General features: G+C 50.6%; 2 protein-coding genes across 4 annotated transcripts; both read left to right on the top strand.

Moving 5' to 3' along the window:
- Nucleotides 1–5,186: 5,186 nt before the first annotated feature.
- AP1M2 (adaptor related protein complex 1 subunit mu 2) lies at nucleotides 5,187–16,395 on the top strand. Of its 2 annotated transcripts, none has more exons than XM_055566604.1 (12): nucleotides 5,187–5,344; nucleotides 6,611–6,767; nucleotides 6,965–7,032; nucleotides 9,027–9,157; nucleotides 9,270–9,417; nucleotides 9,523–9,649; nucleotides 10,342–10,484; nucleotides 10,565–10,636; nucleotides 13,171–13,329; nucleotides 13,898–14,023; nucleotides 15,055–15,130; nucleotides 15,560–16,395. In XM_055566604.1, exons 1-12 carry the CDS (start codon nucleotides 5,303–5,305, stop codon nucleotides 15,580–15,582), a joined length of 1,272 nt encoding a protein of 423 aa, XP_055422579.1. In that variant the 5' UTR covers nucleotides 5,187–5,302; the 3' UTR covers nucleotides 15,583–16,395. The 2 variants fall into 2 exon arrangements, with proteins under 2 accessions (XP_055422579.1, XP_055422578.1); XM_055566603.1 differs by having other exon boundaries at nucleotides 10,336–10,484.
- A 1,058-nt stretch (nucleotides 16,396–17,453) lies between these two features.
- Nucleotides 17,454–19,926, top strand: CDKN2D (cyclin dependent kinase inhibitor 2D). Of its 2 annotated transcripts, XM_055566601.1 has the most exons (3): nucleotides 17,454–17,578; nucleotides 17,856–18,011; nucleotides 18,974–19,926. In XM_055566601.1, exons 2-3 carry the CDS (start codon nucleotides 17,871–17,873, stop codon nucleotides 19,331–19,333), a joined length of 501 nt encoding a protein of 166 aa, XP_055422576.1. In that variant the 5' UTR covers nucleotides 17,454–17,578; nucleotides 17,856–17,870; the 3' UTR covers nucleotides 19,334–19,926. The 2 variants fall into 2 exon arrangements, with proteins under 2 accessions (XP_055422576.1, XP_055422577.1); XM_055566602.1 differs by lacking the exon at nucleotides 17,454–17,578 and having other exon boundaries at nucleotides 17,630–18,011.
- Nucleotides 19,927–20,226: the final 300 nt, after the last annotated feature.

The raw sequence follows: 20,226 nt of genomic DNA, 5'->3' as shown, positions 1-20,226 counted from the left end.
CTGTCAGGTACAGAAAGGACAGCTTTCTTTTGGGCAGAGGTGACATAAAACCTTGGGTGGGGCTTTGCAAGGGCTAGAATTTCCAGCTCTCTCTCTGCTGGCTGGGAGTGATTTTTGTACAAGTCTTTCACTCTTCCTGAGCCTCAGTTTTCTTATCTGTCAAATGGCAACACCAGGTTCCTGAACTCAAAACATTACCTCCCACTTGGAAGACTTTCAGGGTAGCCCCTGGGTGTGCTTAGCCTCTCAGACGTGTCTGGCTCTTTGCGACCCCATGGGCTGTAGCCCACAAAGCTCCTCTGTCCACGGGATTGCCCAGGCATGAATACTGGAGTGGGTTGCCATTTCCTCCTCCAGGGGAATCTTCCCCACCCAGGGATGAATCTGCACTCCCATGCCTCCTGCATTGCAGGTGGATTCTTTACCAACTGAGTCATAGAGGAAACCAGCCCCTGGGTAAAGTGAGCACCACACAGGGGTTAGCTATTGTTAGTAACAGTAATGCTTGTGTGTGTTACACATAACAGAGCCATTGGATGAGGACTGGGACTCAGCTTTCAAACTCCACAACTCAGGTTCAAATTCTGGCCCAACTCTTGTGTGGCCTTGGGCAAGTGGCTTCAACTCTCTGTGCCTCTGCTTCTTTCTCTGTGAGGGGACATGTGCTCAGCGAATGACGCCAGAAGTAGTGGATGGCTCTGACAGCTGCTGTCTTCCTCCCTTCCTCAAGTACCCTGTGGGGACGCCCATCTCACCCTCAGGGGCTGATAAAGACCGGGCTGGGTTTGGCGGAGGAAGCACTGCGCCCGGGAGAGCTGAATGTCGCCCCCTTGTGGCCTTGCAGGATTCTCCCTCCCTTTGCGGTTGTTCAGCTGCTCAGCCGCGTACTGCTCTTTGCCACCCCATGGACTGCAGCGCGCCAGGCTTCCCTGTCCTTCACTATCTCCCGGAGTTTGCTCAGTCTCATGTCCATTGAGTCGGTGATGCCATCCAACCATCTTACCCTCTGTCACCCTCTTCTCCTCCTGCCCTCAATCTTGCTCAGCATCAGGGTTTGTCTAATGAGCCAGCTCTTCACATCAGGTGGCCAAAGTATTGGAGCTTCAGCTTCAGGATCAGTCCTTCCAAAGAATATTCAGGCTGATTTCCTTTAGGATTGACTGGTTTAATCTCCTTGCTGTCCAAGGGACTCTCTGTAGAGCAAGATCACTCCAACCAGCCTGAGATTTATTTTCCCTCTCCTCCTCACCCCCAGCCTCACCTTCCCTACCAACAATCTTGGGGTGGAGCCCAGGGTCCGCAATAGCTGATGAGTGGGGGTAGCATAGGTGGTGTGCCAGGCATTGAGTTATGCCCTGTAAGTCAGTGCTGTGCAGCCTGAGGAAGCAGCACTATGGCTTTTATACCCATTTAGAAGAAAGGGAGACTGAGAAACAATAGGTGCCATTACTAGCCCAGTGCCTTACAGCCAACGGCAGAGTCAGGACTCACACCCAGCCCCTGTATCCTTACCTGCCATACAGTAAACAGTAATAACAGCAAATAATAGATAATAATAACATGATTGAGTGTTGGCTGTATCCTAGGCACAGTTCCGAGCATCATGTTGCGTGTCATCACTCAGTTGAGCTGCACTCTGATCTTATTAGAAAAGAGCATTTTTTTCTTTTATTGCATTTTTTTTAATTGTGTTTTATTTTTTCTTTTTGTCCTCTTCTTTTCAAGACTTAAAAAAATTTTTTTTGGTGTATAGTTGATTTACAGTATTGTGTTAGTTTCAGGTATACAACAAAGTGATTCAGTTATTCATATACGTATATTCAATTTTTTTCAGATTTATTTCTCATCACAGAATATTGAGTACAGTTCCCTGTGTTAATCAGTAGGTCCTTGTTGGTTTTCTATTTTATATATAGTAGTGTGTGTATGTTAATCCCAAGTTCCTGATTTATCCCTCCCTATTTTTTTCTATTTTTTACTTATTTAATTTGTGTGTGTTTTAATTGAAGTATAGTTGATTTACAATATCATGTTAGTTTCAGGTGTACAGCACAGTGATTCAGTCTATATATATATATATATATATATAATTTCAGATTCTTTCCCCTTGTCGATTACTACAAAATATTGAATAAAGTTCCCTGTGTTATCCAGTAGGTTCTTGTGGGTTATAGGAAAGCACAGCTTTAACCACATTTCACAGATGTGCAAACCGAGATCCAGGGAGGGGAAGCCAGGTGCCCGAGGCTGGCCAGCTGGCTGCTTGCATCCCCAGCACGAGATCCCAAGTGGCCGGCTCCAGAGCTCATGCCCTCAGCAAGCCCACACAGCACCACCACCAACAGAAACAATATTAGCACCAGCTTTGGGCCAGGCTCTTCCATGGAACTTTCTTTTGGGTTGCCCCTGCTCTTAAGATCATTCTGGAAATTCAGGCATGGGAAGCCCATGAAACCCTTAACACACTTAAGGGCTCGGCAAATAGTTGCTGCCAGTAATGTGAACTTTTCATGTCACCATTTACCCTCAGCCCCTCAGACCTTTCTCAAATGTCAGCTCATTCTCTGATCTCCTGGCCGCACAGTCCCCCATTCGTTCTCCCACACACACAAACACATGCCAAATCCTTGCCTTCAGGGTACCCATTCTCATCAGGAATCACTTTTTTTTTTGACAGCATCATGCAGCTTGTGGGATCCTAGTTCCCTGACCAGGGATCGAACCTAGGCCTTTGGCAATAAAGCACAAAGTCTTAACCAGTGAACCACCAGGGAAGTCCCAGGGATCACCTCTTTTGTTTTGTATTTTCTTCAGGTTGTTTATCTCTTGCTTTTCCTAGATAGAGAGCAGTGGAGTGGCTTTGTCTGCATCATCTAGTGCCACAGGTGAAGTGAAAGTCACTCAGTTGTGTCTGACTCTTTGCAGCCCATGGACAGTCCATGGAATTCTCCACTCAATAAATATTCACTCACTGAGTGAACCATTACCACCATAATAAAAGCAGCTTCCATGTGTCCAGTCAAGCACATAGTAAGTGCTTAGCAAATGTTGGTTGAGTGAATAATACAATAATTATAGTCATACTAATGATAACCATTTATCTTTTCAACATTTTACCATTGTTGTTCAGTCAGTCAGTCAAGTCTGACTCTTTGTGACCCTATGGACTGCAGCACACTATCAGTATCTTAATGTCACATAGTAGAAGCTTATAAATATTTTGGAATGAATAAGAGTAACAATAGGGGATAGAAAAGATGTGGTCCATTTGTACAATGGAATACTACTCACCCATAAAAAAAGTATGAAATAATGCCATTTGCGGCAACATGGATTGACCTAGAGATTATCATATTAAATGAAGTCAGTCAGATAGTGAAAGACGAATGGCATAAGATATCACTTATATGTGGAAGCTAAAATACAACATAAATAAACACGAAACAGAAACAGACTCACATAGAGAATGGTGTTGCGGTTGCCAAGGGGAAGGAGGGGAGGGAGAGGAAACAGTGGGAGTTTGGGATTAGAAGCAAACTATTATATTTAGAATGGATAAACACAAGTTCCTACTGTGTAGCACAGAGAGCTATATTCAATATCCTATGATAAACCATAATGGAAAGTATATGAAAAAGAATATATATAGTCTGAATATATATATATATATAACATATAAAACTAAATCACTTTGCTGTAGAGCATAAATTAACACAACATTGTAATCAACTCTATTTCAATAAAATAAAAATTTTTAGAAAGAAAAACATTAGGGACTTCCCTGGCAGTCCAGTGGTTATGGCCCTGCACTTCCAATGCAGGGGCTGAGAGTTCAATCTTTGATCAGGGAACTAAGATCCCACATGCTTTGCGATGCAGCCAAAATAAATAAATAAAAATTTTTTTTAAAGAATAACATTAGAGTGTCCATCAACAGATGAATGAATAAAGAAGATGTGATATATACACAATGGAATACTATTTAGAAGTAAAAAAGAATGAAATTTTGCCATTTGCAGCAACATGTATGGACTTGGAAGGCATTATGCTAAGTGAAATAAGTCAGACAGAGAAAGACAAATACTGTATAATATCACTTACATGTAGAATCTGAAAAATACAACAAACTAATGAATATAACAAAAAAAGAAGCAGACTCACAGATATAGAGAATGAATTAGTGGTTACCAGTGGGGAGGGGGGGCAGTATAGAGTGAAAGGGGAGCCACAAACCATTAGGTGTAAGATAAGTCACAAGGGTGTATTGTACAACACAGGAAATATAGCCAATATTTTGTAATAACTGTAAATGGAGTGAAAGTGTTAGTTGCTCAGTCCTGTCTGACTCCTTGCAACCCTATGGACTGTAGCCCACCAGGTTCCCCTGTCCATGGGATCCTCCAGGCAAGATACTGGAGTGGGTTTTCACTCCCTTCTCCAGGGAATCTTCCCGACCCAGGGATTGAACCCGGGTCTCTCACACTGCAGGCAGATTCTTTACTGTCTAAGCCACCAGGGAATGTGACCTTTAGAAACTGTATAAAAATTTTAAAGTTAAAAAAAGTTTTGAAAGAATAACATTAGGAATAACAATAAAAACTACTTGGGGAATTCCCTGGCGGTCCAGTGGTTAAACCTCTGTGCTTTCACTGCAGGGGGAATGGGTTCGATTCCTGGTCAGGGAACTAAGATTCCACTTGGCCCACCGCCCCCCCCCCAAAAAAAAAAGGCAGCTACGTTTTTCCTGCTGAGAGTGTAACTCATAGTTCTTGTCACTGAACGAAAGAATAAATTAATTAGCAAATATTTATGGCATGTATTAATTAATAAATTACACACACATTGAACACCCAGCACTGGGCCCTGGGGACACAGACATGAAAAGGACTAAGTCCCTGCTCTATTGGGGTGGACGTGAGTGTGGGAAAGACAGGAGAAACCAGATGAGTGGATGGGTGGATGGATGAGTGGTTGGGTGGTTGGATGGATGAATGGATGGATGGATAGATACTCGGTTCCTTGGAGGGAGAATCGGTTGGTCTGGGGTCTCCTCCCATCCTCACTCCCGGGCGCGAAGGGAAAGTGAGGCGGGGCAGTTGTCACATCTTAAGCTCCGCCCCGCCCCGCCCCCACAGCGTCTTCCCGTCGGCCGACGGCGCCGCTCACCTGGTGGCCCTCCCCTTTAAGACGCGCTCACCTGGGTCCTCACCTGCGCGCGGGTGCTTCCGCAGGAAGAAGGAAGCGGCGCCTCCGTCGCCTCCCGGCGCTCCCTCCCCACCCCCCAGGTCCGCCGGCCGCCACCATGTCCGCCTCGGCTGTCTTCATCCTCGACGTCAAGGGCAAGGTGAGGCTGGGTGCAGGGAGTGGGAGGCCGACAGGTGAAGGTTGCTCCCTCCCGGACCCAGGGGGCGGCCCCTCCTTGCAGGCAGCGAGGCCCCGGAAAGCTCTGGGGGCGTGGGAACACCCCTCCCCCAATTCCTGGGACTCCCGCGTCGAACCCCACCTCCGCTTTTACTAGCGGCGTGTCTGAGGGAAGGGGCTTCGCCTCTCTGAGCCTCAGTCTCCCTGTCTGTACAAATGGGAATAACAGAGGTCCCCACCCAAGAAGAATTAATACAGCCGTATGCAGTGTATACCACTTAGTACAGTGACCCTGCTGCAAATATTAGGCGTTCAAGCAATTGAAATTATTATTTCTATCACCGTCATCATCCACTGTACTGATATTTGGGAAAGAAAGCCGGGGCAGAAGACCGTACTTGCCCTGTGGGGCTGCCTTGTCTCTTTCTGGCGCCCCCTCCCTTTCATCTTGTTCTGTCTGGGTGGGTTGCCCTGACCTCCTCCAGGAGATCTTCAGGGCCCTGGGATCGAACCTGCATCTCTTTGGTCTCCTGCACTGCCAGGTGGGTTCTTTACCAGTAATGCCACCTGGGAAACCCAGCAATAGTAACAGTGGTGATGAGAATAATATTCCTGATAATAAACATAGTTAGGGCTAAGATGTGTGAACACCTGCTGGGTACCCGCTTCCTTCTAAACACTGGACTAAACAACCCCCTCACGTAAATATTATTAAAATTAACCACTTACTGCCTGCCAGGCAGAGCTATATGAGCTATGAGTAATAAATGGATATAATGTCTTTCTTTTCTTTTTTCCTCTCTCTTTCTTTTCTTTCATCACCCCTACCTCGCTGATTTGGTGCCTATGAAACCTTGCTCAAGAGCAGGAACTCTGGAGCCAGGGCGTGTTGGCTCAATTCCCAGCTTCCTTGCTGGCTATGGACTGGGTCCATACCTCAGTTTCTCCATGTGTAAAATGGAGATGGTGAGACCGCCTACCTTACAGGGTTGTGGTGACAACGAGATAAGTAAGCCAGCATCCAGGTTTTAGCAGAGCACGGCTGAGGTGCCAGTGAGGGCTCTAGACGCTCTGGCTGTCACTGTCACGAGCCCATTTTCCAGAGGAGGAAACCGACATGCCGAGAGGCAGAGCCTTGTCCATGTCCCCTCAACCAGCAAGTAGGGTCAGAACCTGGCACTCTGATGCCCCCGGGGGGGGAAGGTCCCTGGATCCCAGCAATGACCAGACCTTCTCTGCTCATCCTCAGCCCCTGATCAGCCGCAACTACAAGGGTGATGTGGCTATGAGCGAGATCGATCACTTCATGCCTCTGCTCATGCAGCGGGAGGAAGAAGGCGCCCTGACCCCACTGCTGAGTCACGGACGGGTCCACTTCCTGTGGATCAAATACAGCAACCTCTACTGTATCCAGCCACGGGCGGGTCCCTGGTGGCCTGGGGTGGTGGCATCTCGGGCCCAGAGATGATGGGCTGGGACGAGAGGCGCACGACGTGGCAGTGGCTCAGGTTGGAGAGTGGGAGCGGACAGGGTGGCATTTCCGGGTCTATGCTCCACTGGAACTCTCCAAAATGCCGCCTTTCCTTAACCTCGCTGCCTGCAGTGGTGGCCACCACACTGAAGAATGCCAACGCCTCCCTCGTGTATTCCTTCCTCTACAAGATAGTGGAGGTAGGTTCTGGCCTTCTATTGGCCGGCTCGTCTGTCTGTCCACCTGTCTTGCCCGCCTCTTTCGGGATCCATCCCACCTAGGAAGCCTTCCCTGAATCCCCGGGGGTGCCACCATCAAAACCCCATCACTCTGTTCTCATCAGCTGTTGTGGGATCAACTCTCCCTATGGGGCAGGAAGCAAGGAAGTCTCCGAGAGGGTGTACTGCTCAAATCTGAACCCGAGGATACTGGGTTCCAGACCCAGCTCCGGTGCTTACTGGCTGTGTGACCTTGGACAAGTTACTTCTCTCTGTGCCTCTAACCTGGGTTTAATGCAGACGGTCCAGTGGTTAAGACCCCATGCTTCTACTGCAAGGGACTTGAATTCCCTGATCGGGAAACTAGGATCCCACCTGCTGCAAGGTACAACCGAAAAAAAAGAAAAGGAAATACTATATAAGCCAGGTTTAGTCCTGCCTCAGAGTTGTTGTAGAAAATAATTCAATCCAATTCCTATCTCTAGAGCACTGAAAACAGTGCTTAGTATGCAGTAAGTGCTTAATAAAGGTTTGGTATTATTGTTAGCATTACCACTAATGTCATATCATATGATCCCAGAGTAATCTTTTGAGCACTTGCTATACGTCATTCTCAACGATTGAGAAAGTACTTTTTTTTTTAACTGCTCAGAATTTTATTTGGTAAACAAAGGATAGTACACCCCCAAGGAGTGAGGGTAGGCTGACCCTGAAGAAGTGGCTGAGAAAGTACTTTTTTTTTTTGGTCACTTCCTGGCTTACAGGATCTTAGTTCCCCGACCAGGGATTGCACTCATGTTCTTGGCAATGAAAGGGTTGAGTCCTAACCACTGGACTGCTGGGGAATTCCCAGAGGGATTTTTGGGATACTTTTCAACAAATAAAGAGATCTGCATTGATTTGTCTCCTCTCTGCCAGGCAGAGGAGGGATGCACAGCTGTGTATAAGGCAAGCACGGTCCTGGCCTGTGCTCAGGAGTTAAAGGGCATGAAGGATATTCAAGGGGACATTGTTTTAACCAGTGACTGGGTAGGTGCTAGTCTCACCCTGATACTCACAGGGGTCAAGGGATAGTGGTGGCTTCACCAAGAAGTAAGGCCTGTCACAAGGAGCCTGTATCCTGAGTATCCTGAGCAGTGAGCATAGCGTGTGCAAAGGCCCTGAGGTGGGAACAGGAAAGAGGCCACAGAAGCTGGAGCAGGATGAGGGATGGGGTTTCCAGTGTTGGGTGGATGACAGATTCTCTGCTAAGGAGATACTTACTAATTCCCAGGGGCTCCCATCTGGGGGTCCCCCAAGTCCCAAGGGCCCCTGGATAGAATTCAAGGAATCCATGAACTTAGATGCATTTCTGTGTAGTGTAACAGTTTTCCTTTGCCATCTTATAGGGTTATTTTGGTTTGTTTTTGTTTTGACCATGCTGCATGGCTTGGCTTGTGGGATCTTAGTTCCTCAACCAGGGACTGAACCTGGGCCCTCAGCAGTGGAAGCGTGGAGTCCTACCCACTGGAGTGCCAGAGAATTCCCATATTGTGTCTCTTGTGTTGTGTGTGTGTATGTGTGTGTATCTTTTATTTCATGCATTACAAACCTTATTCTGAGGTGGGTCCATTAACATCACCAGATACACGGCAATCCCATGATTCACACACCAAAAAAACATTCTGAGTCCTTCCAATCCGTCTTCTAGGAAGTCTTCTTGGACCTCCCTGCCTCTGGGTTCCTACTTCACTTGTTTTCCTCATTATTGCACTCTACATGTTGGATAATATTAGTCCCACTACCTGTCCATTCCCCCTCAAGACTTCCAGGAGGGCAGAGACCTTCTTGGCTTTGTTCACCGTTAATGTCCTGACACTGGTATACAGTAGGTACTCAATAGTTGCTTATTGGGTGGCTGGCTGGATGAGTGGGAACCCAGCCCAAGAGCTACACCAGACACATCTCTGTGGGTGTTGGTCTCCTCACACCCCCAGGTATTCTCCGAATACTTTAAGGAGCTGGAGGAGGAGAGTATCCGAGACAACTTTGTCATCATCTACGAACTGCTGGATGAGCTCATGGACTTTGGCTTCCCACAGACCACAGACAGCAAAATCCTGCAGGAGTGAGTGGGCCGTGGGTCAGCCACAGGGTGGGCCATGGGTGGAAGAAACCTGGAGAGGGTCAGGGAAGTATCCTTGGGCCTATCTGCTCATCTCCCTGCCCCCCCCTGCCAGGTACATCACACAGCAAGGCAACAAGCTGGAGACGGGCAAGTCACGAGTGCCACCCACTGTCACCAATGCTGTGTCCTGGCGCTCAGAGGGCATTAAGTACAAGAAGAATGAGGTCTTCATCGATGTCATAGAGTCCGTTAACCTGCTGGTGAGCCTCCACACCTCTGCGCCCCCCTCGCTACAGCCAAGGGCCAGGAGAAGGAGCCCTATGCTTGTTAACCGCCTCCCACGTCACCAGTGTTTGCATCCTCAGGTCAATGCCAACGGCAGTGTCCTGCTGAGCGAGATCGTGGGCAGTATCAAGCTCAAGGTGTTTCTGTCGGGAATGCCAGAGCTGCGGTTGGGCCTCAACGACCGTGTACTCTTTGAGCTCACTGGCCGTAAGTTTCTGGAAGGGGGCGCGAGGGGGAGCCTGAGACCTCACCTCATCTCGGGTGGGTGGTACCCAGAGACCTGCTGTCAATTCTGATATAGTACTCGCTTGCCCTCTACTGGTCTTGACCAGTATGGCAGCTGCTCGTGCCTTGATGCAATCAACTCTGCTTCATCATTGAGTGCCAGGCACAAGGACATGGCAGAAAAGAAAAAATAATCCCTGCCCTCACGGAGCTGACGTTCTAGTGGGAGTAGGAGACAGAATAGCATTACATTTCTTCCCTGGTGACTCAGACAATAAAGACTCTGCCTGCAATGCAGGAGACCTGGGTTCTATCCCTGGGTCGGGAAGATCCCCTGGAGAAGGGAATGGCTACCCACTCCAGTATTCTTGCCTGGAGAATTCCATGGAGAGAGGAGCCTGGTGGGCTACAGTCCTTGGGATCACAAAGATTCAGACCCAACTGAGCGGCTAACACTCACAGGATAACATCCTGACAGCAAGGGCCTGATTCCCTGGGGATCCCAGCTCTGTTCCTGGCCAGCTGGGTGACCCCGGGCGAGTTACTCATCCTCTCTGGGCCTCAGTTTATTCATCTGTAATATGGGGGTGATCGTAGCAGTAGAAAGGGAGGAAAGGATAAGGACCCTGCCCTGGGCTCCAGTGTCACCCCGCTAACTCGGCTCTGAGTTTCAGGGAGCAAGAACAAGTCTGTGGAACTGGAGGATGTGAAATTCCACCAGTGCGTGCGGCTCTCTCGCTTTGACAATGACCGCACCATCTCCTTTATCCCGCCCGACGGTGATTTTGAGCTCATGTCCTACCGCCTTAGCACCCAGGTGAGGCAGGGTCGAGCCCTTGGCTGGAGGTAAGGGTTGACCCCAGAGCCTTAGAGAACTCCCTCTTCCTCTGTCTGCAGGTCAAGCCACTCATCTGGATTGAATCTGTCATTGAGAAATTCTCACATAGCCGTGTGGAGATCATGGTCAAGGTGGGCCCCCGGGGTAATAATTACAGTGCTCAGATTGCCCCTCCTACACCCTCAGCAGTCTAACCATATCTCCCACCTCCCTCCCCAATCATCACTTCCTTCCAGCCACGCAGCTCTCCTAGCTGGTTCTCAAACATGCCGGGCATGGTCCCTGACTATCCCCTCTCCCTGGAGCACTCTGCCCCCAGCCACCCAGATATCCCCCTGGCTCTTTCCTCACCTCCTTCAGGTCTTTGCTTCAGTGTCACCTCCTCAGAGGAGCCTTCCCTGATTTCTCCACCTCCCTTCTTTGCTCTGTTTTTTTCCCTTATTACTGAACCACCACCGTGTGACACATGACCTGTTTTACTTATTTAATTTACTTTAAAAATATACATTCATACTACTTTATAAATTTACATTTACATTGAAATTTACTTTATGATTTGCATTTATATTCATATATGTATATAAACCATAGAGTGTGTTAAAGCTCAATGTTATCATTGTCATACCATATCATCATATCATACCACACAGCTTAATTGAATGTCCCTGGCTCAACCAGCACCTCTGAACCCCCACCTGCCCCTTGGCCGATCATGGCTCCCCCCACCCTTGCCCACAGGTGATCACAATTTTGAATTTCATGTAAGTAATTTCTTTGCTTTTGTTTGTAATTTTGCCACTCTCATCTGTAAACTGCAAATACTTCATTCTGCCAGTCTCTGACCTTTATATCCGTGAACTCTTGCTGTATGACTTTTTTGTATAATTTGCTTTCTTCATGTAATGTCGACTCTTAAGAGGAATCCCAGGACCTGAAGCGTAGGGCATCCATTTCGGTGACTGTAGAATATTCCACCAGGAGAATCTTCTGTCCTGTATCTTGCATGGGTTGTTTTTAGTTCTTGGCTTCTCTGGTTCACATTGCCATGGATAGCCCTGTGCATGTCCCCAGTCCCCCAAACAAGAGCTTCTCCAGAACATATAATTAGTCCCTCTTGGCCCTTAAAAAATTTTTTTCCCCAGTCTCTTTTTTAATTAAAAAAGTTGGGGGGGCAGGGGAGGGCACGCCATACTGCATGTGGGATTTTAGTTCCCTGACCAGGGATTTAACTTGTGCGTTGGGGGTGCAGAGTCTTAACCACTGGACCACCAGGGAAGTCCTTAGCCCCCTTTACAGATGGGGAGAGAGGCCCGGAAGAACTAAGATGTCATTCATCTAGGAAGGGAGGGGTCACGTTGAACTTAGGTCTGCCTGGCTCAAGAGTCTGTGTTCTCAGATTTAACTTTGCTCCCCAGTCTTAGAGTCTCAGAGGAGCTGGTTCATGATGTGGACAGTCACTGGGAGGCGGGGGCATGGTGTTGGTGCCCCCCAAAGTCCCTGTCTCTATAGGCAGGAAGAAGAGAAGGGGCCACTAAAGCTGGTGCCTTCCTGGGACTTCTGTGGTGGTCCAGCGATTAAGACTCTGAAATTCCAGTGTAGAAGGCCCGGGACTTGATCCCTGGTCAGACAGCTAGATCCCACATGCTGCAACTAAGCCCCAGCACAGCCAGATAAAAATAAATACTAAAAAGTTGGTGCCTTTCAGAAAGAACATCCCCTGCCCTGTTTGCCTCCAGGTCCTGTGCACCAGTCCTGCCTCTCATATATCCCTACCCGCTGGCACCAGATGATTAAGAGCAACTATCATAGTGCTAGCTACTGCACGTGGACACTCAGAGTCCTTGTGTTAAAAGCTTGCCCATGTCAAAATGGATCTGGATCTAGCGCTAATGTAATAACTTATTATCTGTAAGGAGAGCATGTGAGGCTCAAGTCAAATCTCTGTGCTGTGCCGGCTACCAGCTACACAACTCAGGCAAAGTGCTCTTTCTCTCTGGGCCTCAGTTTCTTCATCTGTAAAATGGACCTTTGGAATGGCTCCTACTTTAGAAAAGTAGTGAGAAGGTTAAGTACTTGGCACAGGGCCCTGCACATGGTAGGGGCTCCATAGATGCCAGCTTTCAAATGAAAACTTGGAAATTCCCTAGTGGTCTATTGGTTAGGACTCTGAGTTTCCACTACTGGGGACATGGGTTCGATCCCAGACTGGGGAACTGAGATTCTGCATGTTGCAGCGCTGCCAAAAAAAAAGAAAGAAAATTCTGACTGACTGAGGGTACCATCCTGGCTTTGCAGGTGTGAGTGTGTGAGTCTTGACCAGGAGCCTCTATTATCTTGTCTGTGAAATGGGCTGAGGTGAGGCTGCCCTAGGAGCTGTTCAAATGAGGGATTACATTTTGAAGCAGGAAAAGGTATATGATACTTTCCAAACAGAAGGCGCCAAAAGCAGAACCGCTGGAGTGTCTTGTGGGTGTGACTCTGCCCCTTGTTGGCTGTGTGTCTCCAGAGAAATGCCTAAATTCTCTGTGCCTCTGTTCCCTCATCTGGAAAATGGACAGGATCGTGGTCCCCACTTCTGGGCTCTTGATGAAATGGTGTGTGGAAAGGGCTTGGTCTCCATTTGCATGAATGCACTCTTCACACCCCACATTCTCTCCACTGCCAGGCCAAGGGGCAGTTTAAAAAGCAGTCGGTGGCTAACGGCGTAGAGATATCGGTGCCCGTACCCAGCGATGCTGACTCCCCTCGCTTCAAGACCAGTGTGGGCAGCGCCAAGTATGTGCCAGAGAAGAACATGGTTATTTGGAGCATCAAGTCTTTCCCGGTGAGCCTCGGGGATAGGCCGGGGAACTGGAGGACCAGCGCTTGATGAGTGAGGGCGAAATAGAGGATAAATCAGAGCCACATATGCATTCACGTGGCTGTCCTTTGCAGATGATAAAACTGGATGATGGTTAAGCTCTCAGCATGGTTAAGCTCTCCTTGTCCTAGGTCTTGAGGAAACCAGCCCTGGGTTCAGATTCCTCACCCTTGTTTCTCTGAGCTTCCCAGCCTTGGGTACCTTACTTCCCCTCATGAAGCCTGAGCGTGTCCATCTGTGAAATAGATAGGATCATGCTACCCACGTCCTTGGGCTGCTAGAGGATTTGCTCTCTCTTTGGGATCTTGGTTGGGGGATGTTCATTGGCCCTTGGAAAATGGGAGATGATCACCAGAAGGCCCCCACCTAGGCTTTGCTGTTAGAAGCTTCGTCTCTGAGTTTTGGCCAGGAGACTTTACTTTCTGGTCTGTCAAATGGGCTGAGAGCAAAGCCTGCCCCCAGGGGGCTGCCATGAGGAGTGGTCTGGGGTATAGGGGCCCTCAATGTGTCTGATACCCCCATGTTCCCTCAGGGGGGCAAGGAGTACCTGATGCGCGCCCACTTTGGCCTCCCCAGCGTGGAGAAGGAGGAAGTAGAGGGCCGGCCCCCCATTGGGGTGAAGTTTGAGATCCCCTATTTCACTGTTTCTGGGATCCAGGTGAGGGAAGGGGGCAGGGTGGTTCCTCTCCTTGACCTTGGTGGGTCCCCCTTTCTCTCATCTCTTGGCTTGGACCGCCTTCGTTCCCTGGCTTGGCTCATCTCTTCCTTTACAATCATTTTTTTTTTTTTCTGGAACAGTGTTGCTTTTTCTTTAAACAAACATTTTAACTTTTGGGTGTGCTGGGTCTTCGTTGTTGTGAGTGAGCTTTCTCTAGTTGCAGTGAGTAGGGGCTATTTTTTAAATTGTGGTGGCTTCTCTTGCTGCAGAGCATGGGTTCTAGAGCCCGAGGGTTTCAGTAGTTGCAGAGCACAGGCTTAGTTGCTCCTTGGCATGTGGGATCTTCCTGGACCGAGGAAGATCCTGCATGTCCCACATCCCACAAACCCATGTCCCCTGCATTGGCAGGCAGATTCTTTTTTTCAAAAATGATTTCATTTATTTATTTTTGGCTGGGCTGGGTCTTCACTGCTGCGCAGACTTTTCTCTGGGTGTGTTGTGTGGGCTTCTCACTGGTGGCTTCTCTTGTGGAGCACGGGCTCCAGGGTGCACAGGCTCAGTAGCTGCAGCATGTGGCCTCACTAATTGTGGCTCCTGGGCTCTATAGCACAGGTTCAGTAGCTGTGGTGCATGGGTTTAGTTGCTACAGGGCATGTGGGATCTTCCCAGATCAGGGATTGAGCCCGTGTCTCCTGCGTTGGCAGGCAGACTCTTAACCACTGAACCATCAGGGAAGTCCCACAGTGTTGCCTTTTCTGCTCTCAGCCTGGGTCCCCTTCCCCTCCCCCCTAACTTTGCCCTGTGCCTAAACTGTATTGTGTCACTTCTCTTAGAATGTGCCATCTTTCCCACTGTCCTGGACCACCTGATCTCCCCCACGTACACTGTCCTGGTCACGTCTTTGCCCTGAGCCTCGTTACTTCATTCCTCCCAGGCTGTGCTTTCTTATTCCTGAAAGTTGTGTTATGTTCCCCTGGCCCCAGCCTGCTCTCTCCCCCTACCCTGGGCCACCTCCTTTCATCCCTTTCCAGGTTCGATACATGAAGATCATTGAGAAGAGTGGTTACCAGGCCCTGCCCTGGGTCCGCTATATCACCCAGAGTGGCGGTAAGGCGGCCCGGCTCCCTGAGCTGACAGGGACAAGGAGATGAATGGGGATGGCCTTGGGGCTTTGAAACATCTTGTCTCAGAGGGCTCCAAAACCAACAGGCGTGGCCCCCAGGTCTATCCTATCTTTGTCAGTGTGCCCTCCCGAGCCTCGGTTTGCCTATCTTTAAAATGGGGACAGTTGCCAGTTCCAGGGTAGTGGTGGTGGGGTTTGGATAAGCAACTGAACACACAGCAGCCCCATCTGTTGCCTGGAAACAGGCATGTTGCTGTGTTTACAGTCGCCATGTTTGAGCCCATCCTTAGCCCTGTTACATACTTGTGGGGTTGATCATGAGCACTGCGGAAGGGGATGGGTTGTGGGTGGGGGTGCTGTCCTATCTTCTTCCCCCAATTCTGAGATGGTCCCTGCTCATTGTTTCCCTGCAGATTATCAACTTCGTACCAGCTAGAAGGGAGAAGTGGGAGCCTGAACCTGGGCTGTCTTCTCCCCAGGCCCCAACTGCAGACTCCACTAGAGAAGGAGGGAAGATGGGGTGTGTGTGTGTGAGAGAGGGCAGCCCTTGAATTATTAGTTCGTTACTCCCAGCACCCGACTTGCTCCTACCCTTTTCCTTTACTGGTAGGCTGGGAGTGATATTCTTCAGCTCTCAGACTCTCACCCCTCCCCCTCCCCCAATTTTATATGAAGAAACAGAAAAGGGGCTTGAAGTCCCCCTCACGAGTGCCTTCTTGCAGTGACCTGCCTTAGGAGGTGTGGGGAGTCCCTCCTCCACAGCTGCTGAGCCCAGAGGCCCCACTGGCCCATTTCTGAGTTTTAGGATGGCATTAAAAAGATGAATCTAGCTGCTGTTATGTACTTCTTGGCTGGGCGCTGGGGATGCCAGGGGTGTCCTGGAGTGCTGGGATAAGAGTGAGCAACATATATCCATTTCTCAGCCCTGGTCATCTCTCAGCTTGGCCCTCGCAATTGCTCCCACCTTGGTCTCCCAGGCTGCTCTAGGCTTCCCTCTCCCATGACAGCCAGTTCGCATCATAGCCACCAGAGGGCGCCTATTAACTCCTAAACCAGATCGTGGCTCCTCGATACAGAAGCTTCCCAGGGTTTTACCCGTTGGTTTTTGTCGTTCTGGGCAGCATGCGGGACCATAGTTCCCCCACCAGGGATTGAACCTGGACTCCCTGCAGCGGATGCGCGGAGTCTTAACCACTGGACCGCCAGGGAAATTCCCCATTCTTTTTAAAAAGTAAAAGTTCTCACCACAGCCCACAAGCCTGTTCAGCCCTCACTTCCTCACCCTTCTCTCCCTCTCTATACCTCTCTTCCTGGACTTACTAGATATGCTTACAGCTCAGGGCCTTTGAATCTGTAGCCCCTCCATCTGGTATGTTTTCCCAGAGAGACACATGGCTCCTTCCCTCACCTTCAGGTCTCAAATCAAATGTCACCTTCTTAGGGTGGCCATGCCCGACCTCTCTATTTCAAAGCCTTCTTTTCCCAAGACACTATTATTTATCTCGTTTTGTCAGCTCCACAGTGTATAGCACTCTGAAAATACTTATTGTCGTCTCCAGCTCTAAAAGGTAAGCATCCAGCAGCCAGGAGGCACCTGGCTTGCTTTCCACTGGGGTGCCTAATACACAGTAGCGGGTCAGTAAATGTGTGAAGGCCCCGCTGTTGAAGGCCTCTGTTAAGAGCCTCCGACGCCACTTTCGCATCCCAGGCTCACCCACGTGGCAGATGGAGAATGAACTTTCTTCCACGCCCTTGAATTTGCTGTGCCAGGGCTGGCGCAATCTGAGCCAAACGTGATTCCTTTCTCACTCACCCCATTTCCTTGCTTTATTTTCCTCACGGTGCTTAACACTAAAATTAGTAGCTCGAATGCAGGCCCCCCAGCGCCAGGAACGGCTCTGGCACACAGTGAATGAATGAAATAAAGCACTCTGTACAGTAAGAACTAACAAATATTATCGCACCGCATAACTCCAAACTGGGCGGCCCCAGCCCTACCTCCCTTCCCCTCGGAAGTGCCGAGGTCCCGGAGCAGCCCGCGCTACCCTGCGCCTGACCTTTCTCCCCTGGGTCAGTTAAACGGGCCCTCTTTCCCGCCCGCCCGTCGCTTTTGAAAAACCGAAAACCCCGCCATTGTTCGCGGTTCACCGGTCGCCGCAGTTTGTCCAATCAGAAGCGGGCCCGCCCACTCCGGCGCCCAAAGCCTCCCTGGCAACGCGTGGCCATTGGCTGCGCTGGCCAGGAGGGCGGAGCACTACAGGGTCGGGAGCTGGGCAACGCGGCTGGGCTACAACGTAGCAAGTTCATAAGAAAACAAATCCGCGGCGTTTGGGGGCGGGGCCGAGAGCTCTGGCTCCGCCCCCTAGCGGCCTGCTCCGCAGCGGCGGAGAAGCCGGCTCAGAACAGACCCCGCCCGTCGAGGAGGAGGGAGGGTGAGTTGGGGGGAGACCCAGCCCCCAAGGGGCGGGCGCCGGGCAGGGCCCTGCGGGCTAGCGGAGGGTTGGGCCCGGGCTCTCAGCCCCTCTCTACCCACCTTCTGACAGGGGGAGGAGCCGGCCGGGAGGGCGGGGGTCGCGCCCGAGACCCGGACAGGCGAGTCCGACCCGGAGCCTCGTTGCAGGCCGGGGACGCTGCGGGAGGGCTGTTCGGGCCGGCGCCGGTGGGCTCCCCCTCACTGACCGCCGCGGGGTGGGGCGGGGGGCTTCGCAGGCCGCCAGTATCGACATGCTGCTGGAAGAGGTCCACGCCGGCGACCGGCTGAGCGGGGCGGCGGCCCGAGGAGACGTGCAGGAGGTGCGCCGCCTTCTGCACCGCGAGCTGGTGCACCCAGACGTTCTGAACCGCTTTGGCAAGACTGCGCTGCAGGTGAGCCCGGGCCGACTCGCAGACCCCTTCCCTCTTCTCACCTTGTTCCCGTGGGTAGCCGACTGAGGTCTGTTCCTGCATCTCTGGGCTGACTTGGCTCCCTGATGTCCTCTTAGGTGGGTGGTGGATGGGGTTAGATTGGGGGAGGGGAGAGCTTTCCATCTTTGGAGGATTCCTTGTTCTCTGATTGCGAAGGATTCGGTTTCCCTGTAGAAGTTCTTATTCCGTGGGTGAGGGTTCACCTTCTTTGGATCCGAGTTTCATGAAGGCGGCTCCAATGTCTTGGAGCATCTATGGACGATCCGACCGTAGTAAGGAAGGATTCCTATTTCCAAGGTGTACCCATTTTCTGGGGGTTCTCTGAAAGGTATCCAGTTTCCTGTGGGGAGAATCTCTATTCCCGCAGGGTTTTCATACTGGCATATTTGGGGAGGGGGATACCAATAAGGGAATAGTCACAGATTACATGGGAGTCCCTGTTCCCTTGGGGACATTTACAAAAGGGGAACCCCATTTCATCAGAAAGCATCCCTACTATATGGGAGGGGAAAATTCCTTGGAGGAGTTTTAAATTCCCTGGCCATCTCCATTTCCTGGAGGGGACTGTTCTCTGAGGTCTGTTTTCTGGTGGGGTTCATATTTCCTGATGATTTCCCATCTGTGGGGAGAAGTGTCTCTGGTTCCTTGGGGGAGGGTCTTAGGTTCCTTGAAAATTTCCACGGGGGCTATACCCTAGCGGAAGGTGACCCGTTTTTTGAAGGTCCTTATTCCCAGGAGATCTTGTTTTCTGGGGTCTCAACAGCTGCCTGGAAGTTTATGTTCCCCGGAGTTTTTCCTTCTCTTGAGAACCTTGTATCTGGCATTCTCAACTCCCGAATGATCCCTCTCTCCAGTCACCCTTTTCCCTGGACTTCCTCCTTTGGAGACTCCCTGACCGTTCTCTACCCCCATCCCTCCACCAGGTCATGATGTTCGGCAGTCCCACCATTGCCCTGGAACTCCTGAAGCAAGGCGCCAGCCCCAACGTCCAGGATGCCTCGGGCACCACTCCGGCCCACGATGCAGCCCGCACTGGATTCCTTGACACCCTAAAAGTGTTGGTGGAGCACGGCGCTGATGTCAACGCACCCGATGGCACCGGGGCGCTCCCCATCCACCTGGCAGTGAGAGAGGGCCACACTTCTGTGGTCAGCTTCCTGGCTACCGAGTCTGATCTCCATCACAGGGACGCCAGGGGGCTCACACCCCTAGAGCTGGCACGGGGGAGAGGGGCCCAAGAGCTCATGGACATACTGCAGCGGCACACGGTGGCACCCCTGTGACCTGGGGCCACCCACTCCAGCAGCAGGACCCAGCTGAGTTCTGTGTCAGAAGAGGGAAGAAACACTTTCTCCCTTTGCTCCTCCTGCCCGCTGCCGAGGGGCACCGGTTTGTGGCTTGTTGGTGTTGATTTCTGGGGTGTGTGTGTTTGACGTGCATTTCTTGTTTTTTTTTTCTCACCCCTTTCGGTGTGTTGGGCAGAGAAGGGCTCCTACAGGCAAACAGCCACCTAAACGGTTCAGTTTCCTCCACGCCTACAGACTGAGTCCCAAGGGCAGAGCGTTTAAAACCCCTGCCCTCGAGAGTGAGAGAGTGAGGTCATCTCTTCCAAGGCTCTTGGAACCTGTCGACCTTGGCCGGCTTACGGAGAGAAGACCTCAAGTGTGCACACTGCTTTCCGGCATGGGGGAGGGGGGAGTGTTCCAAATCGATAAAAGGGTAGTATGAGTTCATTCATATTTTGTTGAAAGCTTCATTTCCAGTCCCTTGTACAGAGTTAAAAAAAAAAAAAGTTATTTATTAAGCTTTATGGAAAATATTGTTGTGTGTGTAATTTAATGTTTTTACCCATTAAATTAAGACTTGTGCATGACCACAGCGCTGGTGGCTTGTCATTTTTGAGGGGGCGATGGAGAGTCGCGTATCCAGGATGTTTGTGGGGATGGGCCCTGGGGGTCGAGAATCGTGGATGCTTTGGAGGAGGGGAGAGAGTGGTAATTCCCAGAGCGCCAGGGGTAAGTGAGCTGGGTGGGGCAGCGGTTTACGCTGTCGGAACGGAAGGGAGGCAGGAAACCGCGAGTGGAGAAAGGGCCCCCAGATGTCAGCTGGGTGCCTGGAGCCCCGAGGGTGGGGGAGTGGGATGGGCGGTGGCTGCAGCCTTCCCCGCAGAGGCGTG

Source organism: Bubalus kerabau, chromosome 1 (genome assembly GCF_029407905.1).
Source record: "Bubalus kerabau isolate K-KA32 ecotype Philippines breed swamp buffalo chromosome 1, PCC_UOA_SB_1v2, whole genome shotgun sequence".
NCBI classification, from domain to species: domain Eukaryota; kingdom Metazoa; phylum Chordata; class Mammalia; order Artiodactyla; family Bovidae; genus Bubalus; species Bubalus kerabau.
This window is presented reverse-complemented; position numbering and strand designations above follow the sequence as displayed.